Genomic DNA, 18,827 nt, shown 5'->3' with positions numbered 1-18,827 from the left:
ACAGGAAAGGAGAGACCCAGGTGTAATTAAGGATCCTGGCATCTCCCACCCATTGCTAGTTGACAGTTTCAGTTTCTCAAAGTCCTGTGTATGGTTTACTGGTGTAGAGACCCTTCTGCAGGGTGAAGCTTCAGTGTTCAAAGAAGATCTATCAGATTTCTGAATTAGATTTGGAACCTTTACTTCTGGTGGCTTGTGGTCTCATGGGTGACTTTCATCCATACATAGGGTGGTGTCTGGTTAAGAGGAATTGGTGGTGCTTAGTTTTTTTGTAATTTTTTAAATGTTTGTTTATTTTTGAGAGAGACAGAGTGCGAATAGGGGAAGGGCAGAGAGAGAGGGAGACACAGAATCCGAAGCAGGCTCCAGGCTCTGAGCTGTCAGCACAGAGCTGGACGTGGGGCTCAAACTGACAAACTGTGAGATCATGACCTGACCCGAAGTTGGACACTTAACCTACTGAGCCACCCAGGCACCCCTAAATTTTTTTAATTAAAAAAATTTTTTTTAATTTTAGAGAGAAAGAGGCACAAATAGGAGATAGGGTCAGAGAGAAAGTGAGAGAGAGAGAATCTTAAGCAGGCTCCATGCTCAGTGCAGAGCCTGACGTGGGGCTTGATCCCAAGACCCTGGGATCATGACCTGAGCTGAAATGAAAAGTCCAACACTCAACTGACTGAGCCACCCAGGCACCCCACTGGTGGTTTTTTAAAAGGAGATTGGGCTACTTTTGCCCACCCAGGATCCCATGCCAGCGAGAAGAATCCTGCTGGTAGCTGGGTGGCATGTGGCCCTGCCTGGCAAATGAGGGGAGACTGGGATGCAGAAATCATTTTATCTTTCTGTTTAGCCTGAGGCTGTTAGCTTTTATGAAGCAGCCCTGCCCCCAGGATACCTCCTTTCATGTCTAGTTCTGGAGGGTTCCTGCTTGCCTCTTCCTCAGTCTTCCCTCTGTGCTTCCCTCTGTCTGGGCCACAGACTCCATACCTTCTCTATGCAACATCTGATTGGGTCCCTTCCACTGAGTGTATATTCCCACCTTGCCCAGTTAGGAACCTGACCTTCCTGGTGGACTTCCTTTTCAAATTACCAGCTCAACCTTCTTTTCTCAAATGAACAATTCTTTTGTGATGTAAATAATTACCTCTCCTTCCCATGATTGCTGCTTTGCAAAAGTTTTTTTTATATTGCATTTGCTTACTGTGGAGGTGTATTTGTTTTATAGGAGTCCTTTTAAATGGCTGGGGATGAGAACGACACTGGCTTCTAACAAACTGGTCTAGTATGCTCTCCAGGCTGTGATGGTTCAGTTGGCATCATGGTAGAGTCTCTGTAATAAAGAATCACATTAAAGCAAAGTTATATGTCCTACAATCAATTCTATCAAGTAATGCACTAAGGATTTTTGGAAAGAGAAACCCAATTCTTTAAAAGGAGAGAGAGGAGGACAAGAGAAGAGGATATAAAAGAACCCTAAGCAATTCAGTTATACTAATGACCCTTGTATTATTATAGCAATATTACTTACAAATAAAAGCCAAAGAGGAAAAACAAGCTGTGTTTGCTCGATGTACTCTCTGTTCCCTGCCTTGTTTTTCTGCTCTAAAGTATAGCACTGTGTTGACGTAGGGATGTAACTGCTATGAATATTGATGGCAGCAAAAGCCTTTTTTCTCTGTCTGGCCTAGTAAATAAAGCAGAAGGGATAAAAAGGGAAGAGGAATTGTAAAACCAGCGTGCTGTTTTTAGCTTATCTTGTTCGCGTAGAATTCTAAGTCTTGAAAACATATTGACAATCTACATTTGGTGGTCAGGGTCTAATTTGAGTACAGTGAATTGGTGTTTTCAGGGATTTTTGCTTCTGGTTCAAGTAACAGAATTACTTTCTCCTTTTAGCTCTCATAGCTGTCACTGCCCCCATTGAAGCCTTCCGGGATCTCTCCTCCCTAGCCAGGAGCAAAGTTGGTCCTGGTGTGAGGCTCACAGGGAATATGGAGAGTAAAGAAGGGAGTTGCTGGAGGTTCGGAGGCTCACGTGTGTCTGGAGGGCACGACTGTGTGGAAGGAGAAGGGTCCTGGTCAAGGAGGGTTCTGGCGGTCTGGTGAAGGGTATTGGGTACGTGGGATGAGCTAGGCTGAGGATGGGACCAGTTGAGAGTTCTGGGGGCAGCATGGGTATGGAGGTTGGGGTGAGTGAGGTTCTATACATTGAAAACACACTGACTCTGACTAACTCACATCACAAAAGAGTTTATTAGACCTCTCTGATGGTGTTCAAGGATAAAAGGGAGCTCTGAAGGACAGGTTAAGGACAACAGAGACCCGGGAGGGAAAAACTGATGAACTGGCTTTTTGCAAGACCAGTGGGAAGTCAGGAATGAGGGTGAAGGCTGGAGTCCAGCAGTGGTTGGACGGTGGCTCTGGTGGTAAAGAGGGAGGATGTGGGGCGAAACGTGGGGAAGGTCAGGCCAGGTGACAGAAGGGTAGCACTTTGGTAGCAGGGCGGCTTAGCCCACCTAGTAGTGGTCACATACAGCAAAGCAAAGTCCTGGTGAAGGAGGAATGAACTAGTTGTCCCTTGGCCTTGTCAGAGTGCTCAAGATGTACAACTGCTCTTTCAGTTACCTGTCTTGGGACATTCTCAGTGTTTATGTTTGAAACCTTCCCTTCCCCACCAGACTAAACCTTTAGGGGACCGTGGTGGAGCCATTTTTCTAATCCTGGCTCCTGGTATGGGGTCTGTTATGTAGAATAGGTGCTCACTGAGTGTTTCCTGAGCCAAATTTATTTGACCTCTTGCACTGGGCATCTTAATAAGTGAATTCCATGACTTCCATTTTCCTAAGGTATTGCTTACTTTCCTCAGGTCCCACAGGGTAGAATTAATATTTGTGGAGGACTTTATGGCCCAGGTGGAAGAGTTTTAATTGCTGATGGTTTTTCATTGAGTTATTAAGTAGCCTCTTGCCAGGGAATGCCTCTTATAAAATTAATTGCACACATCCCAGTGGGTTGGTATTTCTATTAAAGCTGAAGCTGCATAAAGAAAACCTTTATAAAAGAGGAAAGGAGTCAACATTTTTAGACCTGCTGATGGATGTGTTCTCTGGACTCACAGAGTTGCATGAATTGGAATGGGAAGGATTCTAAGAGTCACCTAGCCTGAGGGCTGAATCTCAGAGATCTGGGCAGCCAGATGGGAATGGCTGCTGGGGCTGGTAGGAGGGAAGGACACAGAGGCTGAACCCAGGCTCCCTGGGATGGTGTATGGCGACCACTTGGCAGTGTCAGCTGGGAGAGGCCACATGCCAGTATGCAGGCAGGGGATTTGCCATCCTGAATATGCTCCCCTTCTGTGCTGGTGAGGAAGCTTAGGTCCAGAGGAGAGGAGGCACTTGCCAAGGTCACCTTGCTGCTCTGAGACAAAGAGGACCCTGGATTAGAAATCAGGTGTAAACCCAAGAGGAAGAGAGAGGGTCAAAGCAGATGCACCTTCCTTTCGTCCAAAGGACATTCTGTTCAAAGCCACTGTTGAGATCTTTGTTGTACCCTTGTGCTTTTCTGGGCCTAATTTGGCAATCTCAGGAGGAAAACATGCTGCATTTTGCGAATGTGTGCAAATAACAAACATGCCTGTTATGTCCTAGGCAGACTCATTGCACACGCATCAGGGCAGGTGGCAAAATGCAGTCATGCAGCCTGGAATGAAAAGTGTTTTACACTTAGCTGCTTATGAGAAATTCAGTGTTAGAATTAAAACGCTTTCCTGGCACAGGTGTTGTGTTAATGGTGCCATTTCTCATAATAAAACTTTGCTTGGAGAAAATGCTTATATCTCAGAGATATTGAATCTAATTCCTGTCTCTTTTTTTCTTCTCTCCACGCCCCCCCCCCACCTTTTTGTTTCTCTTTACAGGAAAAAGTAGAATATGCCTTCCTGATTATTTTTACAGTCGAGACATTTTTGAAGATTATAGCATATGGATTATTGCTACATCCTAATGCTTATGTTAGGAATGGATGGAATTTACTGGATTTTGTTATAGTAATAGTAGGGTAAGTCCCTTTTATTTTGGGGAAATGTTTGGAAGATGGGAGGCATGGAGCAATGAAAAACACAGTCTTTTGAGGGAACATGGTTGCTCCTCTCTGCCAGCAATTGTGGCCGGAACCTGCCGGGAGTGTTTTGGAGTGATGCTGGTGATGGGTGATGCTGCTATCTGCCTCTGGGAAGAGACCAGTTTGAATCCCCTCATTGTTTTTACTTCCCTTCCAGTAATGTATTAAAGAAGGAAGTTGAAGCTCTTGATTTAAGAGGGTTTCATTTTACAAGGCCTTGGGTCTTCACAAACAGGCCAGCCGTGCTAGTGGTTAGACTCAAATGAGTAGAACTCTTATACTTAGCACTCTGTTAGTTTAAAAAAAACACAAAACACTAAAACAGTAATAAATCCTTCATAGAAGTGAGATACTCTGCTATTTAACATCCCTTGAGCAAAGCTATTAATTTTTTTTTTTTTTTTGCTGACTGGTGGGAAAAACTTTGGCATGCTACCATCCATTTGAAATAACAAAACAAGTGTCTGAATAATATCAGGTATCTGGCATGAAATGAAATAAGCTGGAAAATTCAGAGAAAGTAGGCATTATTCTGAAATCCTGTCACAGGAAGAGACACACCAACAGTTTTAGTTAAAGGAGGGTATTAAAAAACAGTGGCCTGTGTTGTGTTATTCTGATCCTTCCACACCTGGAAATTTTGCCAGCAAGAGGAAAAACTGAATCTGTGTCAGAGGAGTGCTAGGCCTTTGGACCAAATACCCAGATAGGAAAAGAAGATCTATCCCTTCATAGAGTCTTCATTATCTAGCCGTAAAGTGGGTTGCTCCTAAAATTATATTTGGTCCTACAGAGAGATCGTTAAATGACCTCTCTGTTTTCATCTCCATAACTTTGTTCAACTGCCTTTTGAAATTGAGCAAAGTAATTTTTCTTATGGGTTGTTTTTTTAAATCATGAATACTTTGGCTTTTCATGGGAGACAGCTGGATGTTAGGAGAGTGGGATAAATTTTAAGCCTGCTCTTTCAAACCTAGGAAGTTCAGATGGGATCCAAAATGGTGGCCCAGTGGGATAATTAGACTTAAGGGAAAAAAAAAGTCAGCTTTTGCAAAAACCACCACAGTACATGGTGCCTACAGTATTACCACAAAGGTAGTGCAGCTAAAGTGAACAAGTAGTAGGTATGTTCGTACCTTCCTGTATTTGGTGAACTCTAATAAGGAATGGCAAGCAGGAGCCTTGCAAGTCTCTTGGTTCTGGAACAACCTCACTGTGCCTCTTCTGACCCAGGACTTTCTGTTCAGCTACAGGATGGAGATGCTTAGCTCCGTTTCTTTTATCCCTACCCTACAGTTTCCTCAGCTTTCTACCTGGAGATATTTTTCAGACTATAGAAGAGCACAAAGACATGGAACTGAACAGAGGATGGTGGTCTCATTGCATTGAGGAGACAGAGACAAGAATCCTGGAAGGCCAGTGGGGCTGAAATTTGACAGGTGTAGCATGGGAGGAGAAGGGAAAGGGCTTTTCAGGGAAAGAGCTCCATAAATATGCTTTGGAGTCCTCTTGAGCTTTGCCTGAAGTGTAATCTACACTTACAGGGAGTGAGAATCCATGAGGCCAGTCAAATAATGCTATTAGGGAGAAAAAGAAAAGCTGGAGACTATATAAGCTGAATAATAACTAGAGCTCACACAGGTCTGGGAGATGTTCAAGTTATGACCAGCAAGAATGGAAGGACCTCAATAGACACCCTGGACTGTCATTAGAGAGCCCAGAATGGCCATTAGTAGCAGGGGTTGGGAAAATATGGCCAACAGGACAAATTCAGCCTGCCACAAATTTTTGTAAATAAAGTTTTATTGTAACATAGTCACACATGTTTGTTTACACAGTTGAATTGAGTAGTTTAGGTCCACAAAGCCTGAACTATTTACTCTATGGCCCCTTACAGAACAGTTTTGCCAACCCCTGCTATAGAGTAATGGTCACCTGAATTCCTTTCTAATAATAGTTGAGAAGAAGCCTGAAAAGGGGCCAACTGAGGTGCAAAACAAACTGCCTGTGAAAACAAAACTCAAAACTCTTTAAAAGAAGATGACAAAATATAGATACTTAGCTATTGTCCAGCATTCAGTCAAATATTATAGCCGTATTAAGACATATGACCCATAAGGAGGAAATTCCATCTGTAGAAACAGACCTAGAAATGACAAAGATGGTGGAATTAATAGAGAATTGCTTTACAAGACTTTAAAAATAGCTATTATGAATATGTATATGGACCTAAAGGAATACATGGCCACAATGTGAAATGATAGGACAATATTAGAAAGAACCACATGGGACTTTGAGAGCTGAAAATTTCCCCTGGATTGGCTTAATAGCAAATTAGATACAATAGAAGAAAAACATCAAGGAGCTTGAAGACCTAGCAATAACACAAAGAATGTTGACAGAGAAAAACTGAACATGCCCTGGATGACCTGTGGGGCAATATTATGTGGTCTAACATATGTATATTTGGGGTCTCAAAGGAGAGGAGATAGAGGAGAGACAGAAAAAATTTTTAAATGACTCCAAATTTTCTAAATGTGATGAAAAACATAAACTCACAAATTCAAGAAGCTCAACAAAGCTCGAGCAAAGTAAACATGAAGAAAGCTACATCAAAGTATGTCATAATCATAATGAAATTGCTCAAAACCAAAGATAAAGAGAAAATCTGAAAAAGTAATCAGAGAAAAAGACATCCCTAGACTTCTCATCAGCACCATACAAGCTGGAAGACAATAGAGAGAGATCTTTAAAGTGCTAGGGAAAATGTCAACCTAGAATTCTTATTCAGTAAAGATATCTTTCCAAATTGAAGTAAAAACAGACTTTTTCAGACAAACCAAAGCTGAGAATTCACCACCAATAAGCCCTCATGTCAACAATTACTAAAGGAATTTCTTCACACTGAAGGAAAATGAAACCAGGTAGAAATTATGGATCTATTAAAAAGAAATGAAGAATGCCAGAAAGGGTAAATTCATGGGTAAATAAAAAAATTTTTTTTTCTCATTTTAAAATCTCTTTAAAAGTACTTGATTATTTACGGCACAAGTAGTAACAATGTATTCAGGAGTTTGCAGCTTCTATAAAAGTAAAATATGTAACAACAATAGCACAAAGGACAGAAAGAAGGAAAAAGCCATGTACGTTTGAAAAGAGCTTATACAGTTGGTGGTAAATATGATAAAATATTATCTGAACGTAGACTGTATTAAGTTCAAGATGTATATTGTAAACCCTAGAGCACAGGCTGGCAAAATTTAGCCTGTAAGCCAAATATGGTTTATTGCCTTTTTTATTTTTCACATTGACAAAGTATTTTCCTGTGTGCTTTGGAAGATTGTTTTATTGGAAGACAGCAGACTCACTCATATCTATTTGACTATTTGGTGTTAGGATGGCAAAGTTGAATAGTTGTGACAGGGACCCTGTGGCCTGAAAATCCTAAAATAGTTGCTATCTGACACTCTACAGATTTTTGCTGACACTTGCCCTAGTGCAGCCACTAGAAAAATAAAAATATATAGTTAATAAGCCTGTGTTGGATATTAAATGGAATTTTTAAAAGTTCAATTAATTCAAAAAAGTCAGGTATGAATTAAAGAAGAAAAATGGGCAGGGCAAACAGAAAACAAACAGCAAGATAGTAGATTTAAATCCAGCTAAATCCTTATAAGAGTCCAGAGTTTATCAGATTTTATATGTAAAAAACCAGACCCAACTCTATAGTGTCTACAAGAACCCTAACTTATAAAGACACAAATAATTTGAAATTCAAAGGCCAGAAAAATATATGCCATGTGAAAATTAATCAGAATAAAGGTAGAGTGGCAATATTAGTCCAACAAAGTAGACTTGAGAACAAGGAATATTATCCAGGAAAAAGACATTTCATAGTGATGAAAGAATTCTTTCATGAAGATGCAATAACCCTAAGTGTGTGTGTGTGTGTGTGTGTGTGTGTGTGTGTGTATGCCTAATAACAAGGCTTCAAAATACACTAAATAAAAACTGAAAAGAACTTAAGGTGGAATGGACAAATCTGTACATTTTAATACTTCTCTCTTGAAGGGTGTTGATAGAACATCTAGACAGAAAATCACTAGGTATATAGGGATATATGAACAGTACCACCAACAAACTTGACTTAATTGGCATTTTTAGAACATACTACTCAGGACCAGAATGCACATTCTTTTCACATGCATATACATGGAACATTGACCAAGAAATATTATGGGCCATAAAATAAGTCTTAGTGAATTTAAGAACAGCAAAATCATACAAAATTATGGGCTCTAAATGAATTTAGCAGTGTTTCTGGGTAGAAGGTTAGTATTTAAAAAGTATTTAAAAACCTATATGCTAGTCATGAACCAATAGAAAATGAAATTTTAAAGACATTATTTACTATAGCATCAAAAAGCATGAAATATTTAGGGGAAAATAGCACATTGCAAATGACTAAACTTTGCTGAGAGAAATGAAAGAATACCTAAATAAATGGAATGTTGTACGGTGTTCATGGATTGGAAGACTCAATTATTGTTAGGATATCAGTTCTTCTCAAACTTTGCTATAGACTGAATCTAAATCCCAGCAAGATTTCTGTAGATTGACAGATTTATTCTAAAACTGATACAGTAATTAGAGAGGCGCTAAACTAGACAAAGAAATGTTTAAGAACTAAGCTGGAACCTGATCTTTAGGCTTGCTATAAAACTCCGGTAGCCAAGACTGATGTTGGCATAAGAAGTAGATATAAAGATCAATAGAATAGACTAGGGAATCTAGAAATAGACCCGTATGTATGTGAGCAATTGATTTTAGACAAAGCTGCCTTGATAATTCAATGAGTTGAATTATAAATTGTAGTTAGTTTTCAACAAATGGCAATGGAACAACTATTTATCCACATGAAAAAAAGAATAATATTTATTCCTACCTAATAACCTACACAAATATTACCTTAAAATGGATCATAAGCCTATATGTGAAAGTTAAAAATATAGAATATAAAAATATAAAATATAAAATGTAAAAATATAGATTTTTATGACTTAGGGTGGGCAAATTTCTTAGGAACCAAAAAGTACTAGCCAAAAAAGAAATAATTAAAATTTTGGAGCTTATCAAAATTTATAATTTTTCTTGAAAAGATTGTGTGAGGAAAATTAAAAATTAAGCACAGACTGGGAAAAAATATTCACAATACAGATATATGACAAAGGACTTGCATTCAGAATATATAAAGATCTCTTATAACCCATTAGTAGGAAGACAACCCAGTATATAAATGGGCAAAAGATTTGAATAGATCTCCACAAAAGAAGATGTGTAAATGGTCAACAAGCACCTGAAAAGATGTTCTACATCATTAGAATTAGAGAAGTACAAATTAAAACCACAATGACGCACTACGTACCTACCAGCATTACTAAATATAAAAAGACTGACAATACCAAATGTTAGCCAAGATATGGAGCAACTGGAACTCTCATACACTACTTGTAGAAATGGAAAATGGCGCAGTCACTTTGGAAAATTTTGCCAGTTTCCTCTAATGTTAATCATACACTAACCACACGACCATATTACCAGTATTACTCTTAGGTACTTACCCAAATAAATGAAAACACATGTTCCCAAAGACTTTATTCATAATGGAGAAAAACTGGAAACAAGACAAATATCTCTTAACAGGTGAATGGATACATTCATTGTAGTACATTTATGTACTACATATGTACCCCATTATGTACATTTATGTACTACATTATGTACATTTATGTACTACAATGGAATATCACCGAACAATGAAAAGAAATGAACTGTGGATAAATATAACAACTTGGATAAATCTCAAAAATATGGTGAGCAAAAGAAGTTAAAAGAAGAACATATACTATATGATTTCATTTGTAAAAGGTTCTAGAAAAGGGAAAAGACAACCCAAAGTGATAAGCAGCCAATCAGTGGATATCTAAGTTTGAGCTGAGAGGGAGGTGATTGCACAGAGGCATCAAAGAACTGTTGGGGATGGTGGAATTGTCCTGTATCTTGACTGTGGTGTTTGTATTTGGACCTCTGTGTTTGTCAAGAATCCTCTCACTGTATACTTTAAACAAGTGCATTTTATATATAAATTGATCTGCAATAAAATTAAAAAGTAAAAACTCATCTGGGAAATTAAAGTAGAAATGGACTCATTGGTCTTTCTTAATAAATGCAAAGAACTTTAGAACATCAGATTATTTTTCATCTAAAATATGCACTAAATTGTAGTCAAAGAGCAGAAGAAAAGTTAAAAAAAGAAAACTTACTATGTCTTCATGTGCATCAAATTTCTACTCCCTAAAGTTTCCAACTACAGGATGTATCTCAATCCAGTGGATTTTCCATTCCAAGCCAACTGTGACCTATTGCTTTTGTCAAGATTCCCACTAACAGAGACATTAAGAAAGTAATTGATACTTCTAAAATGTTAACTGTAATGATGTGACCACAAGAGTACTCAATGGGTCTACCAGAGCGGATAGTGTTCCCTGTATAGAAAAGTTTATTCCACCCACCTAAAGCTTCAGTCAACATATATTTCAAGCATTCAGGCTCATCACTTAAGCTTTGTGAAGAAGGACGTGGGGGCTCATTCTGTTGCTGCTAGGTATCTCCTTGCCTTTTTCTCCTGTGTTGGGATAAACTTAATAACAGTCTAGGATCAAATACTTTGTCTTCATGTCCTGAGCTCTCTAGGCATGCGGTACTTTTTTTGTTGGGGGTGGAGGGCGTAAGTGGTAAAGGGAGTAGAATCACAGAGTATTAGAATGGGAAAGGCAGGGCTCTGGTTCATTTAATTCCAGTTTTTTCATTTTACAGAGGGGGAAACTGAGGCCCAGAGAAGGAGAGGAGCTTTCCTAGTGCCTGCTAACTCTTAGGAATGGAAGCCAGCCCCAACCCCTTATACTCTTGGCTGTCAGGGAAAGGCAGCCAGCTACCCTCTCTGACTCAGGTTCCTCTGTAATGGGAGAGAGACACCATTCACCTGTTATGAAGGGCATTGCTGAAGAACGAAGGGTAAAAGGACCATGATGTATGTCCTGTAAAACACTGATATTTGAAAGTGATCTTCAGTCACCACCTGCATAAATTACTTTCCTAACCCTTTGGGATGAAAATTCCTGCGGCTGACACATTTCAGAAGAGTTTGAGGTTTTCTTTCTTCTGTTTTGTTTTTGCAAAGCTATGAACTTGTTTTGGAGGGGAGACTTTTAACTTGAGCCTTGCTGCAGGGGTTTAGAGTAATAAAAAAAAAAAAAACCCTATACTAATGAGAGAAACCAGTTATAAGTTTGGTCTATTTCCCTAGTCATAACTAGGGAGAGCCCATCTGAAGGTTTGAAAAGGTAGAGACTTGATTTATTCCCTCCTAGCGCCACCTCCCTCTCCCCCTGCCTGGGTCACTGCTAATTGCCATAGTGTTGTTAAAACAAATGGCTGGTCTTTAAATGCCCCAGAGTGATATGACTGTGCCCAATCAGGACTGTAATCAGACCACCCTGTATTTTATGGACTTAGTGTCTTGGCAATCCAGAGGCATGCCAGTGAGGGCAGAGTTTCTACTTTGGCTGCTAATTAAACTTTAGAAACCTTTTCTCTGTTGTTGGGCCAATCATCCCCACAATCTGATTGGCCAGAGTTGATTCTATTTGAAATGGGCAAATTTATATTTATTCTGAAAAACAAGCAATAATTCCAAAGAATAAATGTTTATTTGAAAGAGCAAAAGTAACTGTCAAGTGAGCAGATTGTCTGAAAATAGCTTTATCCTAAAAACCTTTGGAGAGTAGGAAAAAATGTGTTGTGGCTGCCAGATACAATATTATGCACATTTCAAAAGAGAAGATGACGATATTAATACCTTACCTTGGTTTACTGCTTCTGGCCTTTGTACATCGCCTCAGCATCTGTGATTTACATCATTCCTTGAACATCCCTCCCTGGGAGGGTGGAGGTGGGTGTGGGTGTGTTGGTGGCTGTACCAGAAATGGTATAACACATTGATTAAGATTCAGTAATTTGAAGTCAATATTCACCCATTGATTTACCCATCAGATAAGTTTTGAGTAGCTTCTGTGTTAAGAACCGTTCTAGGCACTAGGCTTGAACAGCCTAAATGAGCAAATGAACAACACAGATTAAAAGTCCCTGCCCTCATGGGACCCACATCCTAGTGGGGCTGACACACCTGGATTTCATACAATAGTTCTACCCTAGTAGTGTGACCTTGGGCAAGTTACTTGTTCTCATCAAGTTTGTTTCCTCACTTGTGAAATAATAAGAATTACTACTGCATAGCACTTTGTGAGGATTGAGATAATGATGTATAAAGTGCTTGCACCTAGTGAATGTGTATAAATTGTAGCCGCCATGTTTGTTTCCTTGTTACTTCTGTTTGGGCAATTCCACTTGTCATCATTGGATCCATGGTGAGCCCCTCTTCTGTGGGGTCTGACTTGGTCAGGGATGCTATGTTGGCAGGAAAACCGATGACTCAGTCCTTGTTGCCAGTCTTGTTACATGTAGGGGTTGCTTTCGGGATTCAAATGCTTGCCTTTGCCTTGCTTCCCCTTTATTTAGGCAGCAGCCCCACAGAATTAGCCCTTGTTCAGAAATAACTACTATTATCATCCTGTTTTGCTTCCCTGGGTGACAGACTCTAACAATTCTTCCTTTCTTCCTTTTTTCAGATTGTTTAGTGTAATTCTGGAACAATTAACCAAAGAAACAGAAGGCGGTAACCACTCCAGTGGCAAGTCAGGAGGCTTCGATGTCAAAGCCCTCCGAGCCTTTCGAGTGTTACGACCACTTCGACTAGTGTCAGGAGTACCCAGTAAGCACGTCTTGTTTCCTAAAGCCAGGTGTTTGTTGACTTGTTTTTCTTCTGGGTGGGGCTCAGGATTCTGGAGCTGAGTGTTGCAAGGTGAGTTGCTGTTTGCCAGCCAGGGGGTCCGCAGATGACCACGGAGGCCTTCACAGTTCATAACACACTTTTGCTTGTGTGGTCATTTTGGACCCCAGTGATAGCCCCAAGAAAGGGCCAGTGGCAACTGTTGTCTTCCTGATATTGCAGGAGAATCCTCTCTCACACAGACATGGAGTGAGTGGTGACACGGGGCCTTGAGTTCAGGCTTCCTGCTTCCAGTCTGGTTTTCCTCTTTGGACACCTTGCTGCTGCAGCCTCCTCCTGCTCCCAGGCCTGCCCCCTCTGAAAATGGTGGTTTGTGCAGAGGAGGGTGACAGAAGGCTCACAACCAACTGCCTTTCTTCAAAGCGAGTAGCAGCAGGAGGCTGGACTCCCAAAGAGTCTACTCTGCTCTCCACCATTAAGAGTTGTGCCCATCTGGCTCTTGGGAGGGGAGAGGTGGATGCTTCTGGGTCTTCCCTGGGGTTCTGTAGGACTGGCTTGCAGGTTGTTGTGAGGACTGAAAGGGATAATATGGGGAGAGTCCCCAGTTCAAGGTCTGGAGCACAGAGGTGCCCCTCCGTGGTGAGAGATGCTGTTTTCTCCACTAGGGTGTGTACCACTCCATGCCAAGTCCTAGTCTGCTTTTTGCTCTGGACGTCTAGGCCAGGTTGAATGCCACCTGAGTTGGAACGGATGTCTGGTCGGTGCTCTGTCCAGGAGCTGCAGGGTGCTTCTGCTTCTCTGAGGAACACGGAGTGTGCCGCTTCGCTGGGCTCTGCCCCTGCACGGATGCCCCTGCTGGGGACGTGAGGGTAGATGTCCTAGCACCTCTCCAGCGACTGTGGTGGTGAGGTGGCTGCCTGCTCCGGCTGGAGGAAGGATCTGAGATGACAGGGTGTGTCTGTTTTTCACGACTCATAAAGCCATCAAAAGAGCACAGATCATGTTTTTGCCTTTCCAGAAGTTCTTCATGAAATTTTTATTAAACCTGTTGGCACTCAGGACACACCAAAAATTCTCTGGAAAAAAAAAAGATTTCCAAATTTAACATTTGAAAATGTAGGAAGTGGTGTTTTATGTGTACTTGTTTTTCCAGATGGTTCATTTATTTTCATTGAAAAAGATCAGCACAAGTCAAAACCACAGAACTGTCTGGAAGCAATTGAGAAAAATAGAAATACCTTGGAAATGACTGGTTCTCTTATGTGTAACATGATGAAATGAAAAGTTCAGTGAGCAAACATGTTCTTTCAGATTTAGTCGTTATAGCTTAATCTGATCTCAGAGTAACCACGACAACCTTTTCCCCCTCAAAGAGCACATGACAGGGCAGCTTGCTTACAGTGTGTGTTGTAAGGACAAGCAGGTGCTGTGGCTTTGCACGTGCACGACTGGCCAGTGAAGCTCTCCGAACTCCTACATCATTGTTGTGGCTTCCTTGCCTAATGAGGTTTTCACTAAATGACTTGTGTTCCCAGATGCTCTTGAGAACAGTTTTAAACTATATTTCTTTCTTTTCTTCTTTGTAATGTGATGGAGTTCTGCATCACACTGTCCCAGAGGTGGACGGGGAGAAATGGGGACCTAAGTCTTGTGTGAGGACTTTTCAGCCCATATTTATTCACTGTGCTAGTGGAGGACATCCATGTCTCTCATCAGCCCCCACTGGGCTTTGGGGAGATGGGTCAGAGGCTCTGGGTCCTGATGTTTCCCATGCTGGTTGGCAACTGGGGCCTAGTGATTTTTTAAGAACTCTGAATTTTTTAGAAATGCCAGGGAAGGTGTGACTGTTTACACTTACCTGGGAATTGTCTCATTCCTTCTATAGAGAATTCAGACTGTTCTATAAGACATGATTTTGTGTTTGTTCATGAATATATATTTATTTGTTGGGAGGTAAATGTGTATTTCAAAAGGGAGTGCCTCAGGCATTCATGGAGTTCTTAACCATCCATGCTCTGATAATATTTGTCAGAATCCTGGACCATCAAGTGGGAAAGAACCCTACAGATCATTTGATCTCTGTGCATCATCTTTTAGACAAAGAAGCCGAGGGCTATGGAGGGGTAGCAACTCGTGCAGATTCTCATAGCCAGTGGGTGGCCAAAAGGGAGCAGACACACTTTCTTCCTGTTCCTGGCTTAGTGTTCTTCCCATTCCATCCCACTCTCTCCTTAACTGGAGTCCCATGAGCTCTACTGTACACACTGATTATGTACAAAGGAGTCCAATGTCAGGAAAGTCTACATGTTCACATGAAGATAAACCTCATTATCTCATAAATTTGGCCAATCTGAAATACAGTAGTTACAATGAACAAACACGTTCATGAAACATACAGCTCACTACCATAGAATTCAGAAGCACTAACTGCCAGATGATTTCGAATGGACCATCCATGTCTTAAAAAAAAAAAAAATCCCTCCAAACGAAAAAACAAACCCCTGTCCAAGTAGATAAGAGCAGATACTTCTTTTTATCTATTTCTGATAGAAGGTGAAAACATTAAAATTTTATTAATCATTTGTTTTTCTAAAACCATTTGAACATTTAACTATCTGAAGATAATACCTAGGATTTAGGTTGTAATATGGGTCTTGGAAAGATAGGCTCTTCTTGAATGAAATCTTCTCGGTTTACCCTCCCCATCTCATCCCTCACGTCTCTCCGTGGACTTCCAATTATGGTTAACTTTTGTTATTATCGCTAATGAATATTCTTCTCTTCACTTGGTGTGTGCTGATTTCTGTCTTACTTGCTTCTAGCGTCTTGGCATCTTACACTCTTTTGTTCTTTGAATATGTGTAGGGAGCTGTGCTCCTGGGCAGGGGTTGGGGGTGGGGTGGGGGGGAAAGAACCCAGATGCTAAACACAGTAATTAGGAAGCCTGGCTGCAGTGTGGGTTCTGGTTTCCTGCCCAGCACCCACCCTCAGTCTCCAGCTTCTGCCCACCCCTCCTGACCTGAGTACTGCTCCACAAACCCTCCTTCCACAGTCTGTCTTGTCGTGTGTTGTGGCTCTGAGCATTGCTGTATACAGGGCTTCCTGGTATTCCTGTCGCCCCATCTCTCAGGTCCATGTAGCAGTGGCAGCACACTTCCCTCTTAAGGTTAGGCCCGCCATCAAACATCCTGGGTCTAAGGGGGCTCTTGCCCCTCTCCCTCCCTCCTTCAATCCAGGAGAGCCTCCTTTTTGACATTCTTGTTTTTGTTCAGGCGCACAGGTCTGCCTCAAGACCCTGCCTCCATGGGCACCTTCTCCTCCTCTCAAACTCAGCTGCTAGATTCATCATGATCCTCAGGCTGTCCTGCCTGGAGAGCCCAGCACTCCCCAACAACTTCTCTGCTGGCCTCACCTCCCGCTGCCTTGTTCCTCTTTCTCAAGAGTCTGCCTTTGCTGATGGAGAAAAGTCTGGCCCTGTAACCCAAGTTTAAAACCCAGAGCTACCTAGCTGCAATCTGCTTTTTCTTTCCTGATCTTCTCTCCACTGTTTGACCACCAACCAAGACTCACTGGCCTGGCCCACGTTGCCTGGCTCACCTGCCATGCTTCTGATGCTCTTCCCTCTGTCTGGAGCAGCCCCTCTCCCAGGCCCACCTGTGGAAATCCATTCTCTTCCACCCTTGGGCCCTAGCAAGAGAGGTGCTGCTACCCAGTCCTCTGTCTTATCCCCATTCAGAAGTGATGTCTTTCTTTTTTTTTCTTAAGTTTATTTATTTACTTTAAAAGAGAGAGAGTGTGAGCAGGGGAGGAGCAGAGAGAGAGGGAGAGAGAAAGTCCCAAGCAGGGTCCATGCTGTCTGTGCAGAGCCCTATGCAGGGCTCAATCTCATGAACTGTGGGGCCAAGACCTGAGCAGAAATCAAGAGGTGGATACTTAACCAACTGAGCCACCCAGGTGCCCCTAATATTAATTTAATGTTAAATATCTCTTTGAATTTTATTACTGTGTGTCATATATGGAGCAGGCACCATTAGGAATTATATATATATATAAAACCATCCATCCATCCATCTCCTTAAAGAATCTCCCTGGCTCACAAACTTCTTTCTCTCTCTTGCAGGTTTACAAGTTGTCCTGAACTCCATTATAAAAGCCATGGTTCCCCTCCTTCACATAGCCCTTTTGGTATTATTTGTAATCATAATCTATGCTATTATAGGATTGGAACTTTTTATTGGAAAAATGCACAAAACATGTTTTTTTGCTGACTCAGGTGAGTAATGAAAAATGGTAGCTAGCCTAGCTTTAAAAAATTTAATTTTCCTCCCAATAGCTTACATGGTTTGGGGAAAATCTAAAACAAAATGGCGGGGGGGAGCCAAATATACCAGTAAATGTACTGAGCCAGTTCTTAGTGTGAATTGTGTTCAGAATAAATGAGGATTTAATCTCCTTTTCTATCCTGATTTCTTATGTAATGTGTCCTGGCAAACCAGATGAGGTACCCCCAAAACTAGAACATGAGAGGCATCACTAGCATTGTTCTCTGTAGGCTTAAGAAAGGTTCTATAGAGTCAGGACAGAGGAGGGAGCAATGGATTCTGAGTACCTAAGTGTCATATGCCACAGAAGAGGGAGTCTTTGAAGTGGACCTTGAGGGTCAAGTGGGAGTCTGAGACAGCACCGGTGGGAGGCAGGTGTTCTAGGCTCTGACAAGGGCACTCAGCTTCCACCAGCTCTGGGCTTCCTGGTGTTGGTGTCTTGAGTGGTGAAGCCTGTGTGCTCTGTTTGCAGATGTCATAGCTGAAGAGGACCCAGCGCCGTGTGCGTTCTCAGGGAATGGACGCCAGTGTGCCGCCAATGGCACGGAGTGTAGGAGTGGCTGGGTTGGCCCAAATGGGGGCATCACCAACTTCGATAACTTTGCCTTTGCCATGCTCACCGTGTTTCAGTGCATCACCATGGAGGGCTGGACAGATGTGCTCTACTGGGTAAGCGACTGGAGGATAGTGTGTGGAGTGTTCTTTCTTTGGATAAGAGTGCTTCATTTGTTAGCACCATTGGAGACTTAGCTGGAAAAGAAACCCTGGAAGTCAGTTCTTTGGGAAGGGAAGCAGACCCTCTCCTCACTCAGCGAGACTCATTCTCTTTCCTCCTCAGGTCTTTCATTTCCATTCCAGAAAGCTGCTGTGTAGTATTGGCTGCCTCACTCCCCAGTGCTGTTTGGTGTGCCTGCGAGTCCTTGTTTTGAGGTCACTCCCTAGATCAAGGCTATTGTGATTTAAACTCTTAGAGAGCCAGGGGCTATTGTCCAAGAGGCCCCTGGACTTCCACAGGCTTGGTCTTTTTTTACGAAAAGGTGGGCTGCTCTACCAGATCCTAACAAAAGATAGGGAGTATAACTTGGATCCCTTTCATGCTTCCCATGAACTTAGTGCAGCCTTAAGGCCAAAATGGATTTTCCTTATTTTATACTGTTTCCCTCTTGCCTTTTCAGCATTACCATAAATTAGCCCAGCACAGCCCCTACCTCTCTCTTCCTTTCTCTTTGGAGCTATAGAACTCTGGCAGAGAGGGTTGGAAAGGCACGTCAAACTTCCAGGGCTGGTGGACCCATCCAACCTGCCATGAAAACAGACTGATGCCCTTTCTCTGGCTAAGGTCTTGCTCTCTGTTCCTGACAGAGCCAGAAGGCTTTGCTATAAATGAAGAGCAACAGTATTTTAACTGCTATTTCTCAGAGCTGAGTTTGTTTATTTATTTAGTAGAATTTGAAAAAGCTCACAGAAGTTTAGAAATTA

At 41.7% G+C, this 18,827-nt stretch overlaps 1 protein-coding gene across 5 annotated transcripts in view; it reads left to right on the top strand.

The window, feature by feature from the left end:
• Positions 1-18,827, top strand: part of CACNA1D (calcium voltage-gated channel subunit alpha1 D) — a 305,082-nt gene that overhangs the window by 141,649 nt on the left and 144,606 nt on the right. For all 5 annotated transcript variants that reach the window (XM_027038967.2, XM_053220348.1, XM_053220346.1 and 2 more), the window contains exons 4-7: positions 3,916-4,055; positions 12,866-13,008; positions 17,147-17,299; positions 17,821-18,017. In XM_027038967.2, coding sequence (XP_026894768.1) covers positions 3,916-4,055; positions 12,866-13,008; positions 17,147-17,299; positions 17,821-18,017 — 633 coding nt within the window. The remainder of the gene's footprint in view (positions 1-3,915; positions 4,056-12,865; positions 13,009-17,146; positions 17,300-17,820; positions 18,018-18,827) is intronic.

Source organism: Acinonyx jubatus, chromosome A2 (genome assembly GCF_027475565.1).
Source record: "Acinonyx jubatus isolate Ajub_Pintada_27869175 chromosome A2, VMU_Ajub_asm_v1.0, whole genome shotgun sequence".
In the NCBI taxonomy this organism is placed as follows: Eukaryota; Metazoa; Chordata; class Mammalia; order Carnivora; family Felidae; genus Acinonyx; species Acinonyx jubatus.
This window is presented reverse-complemented; position numbering and strand designations above follow the sequence as displayed.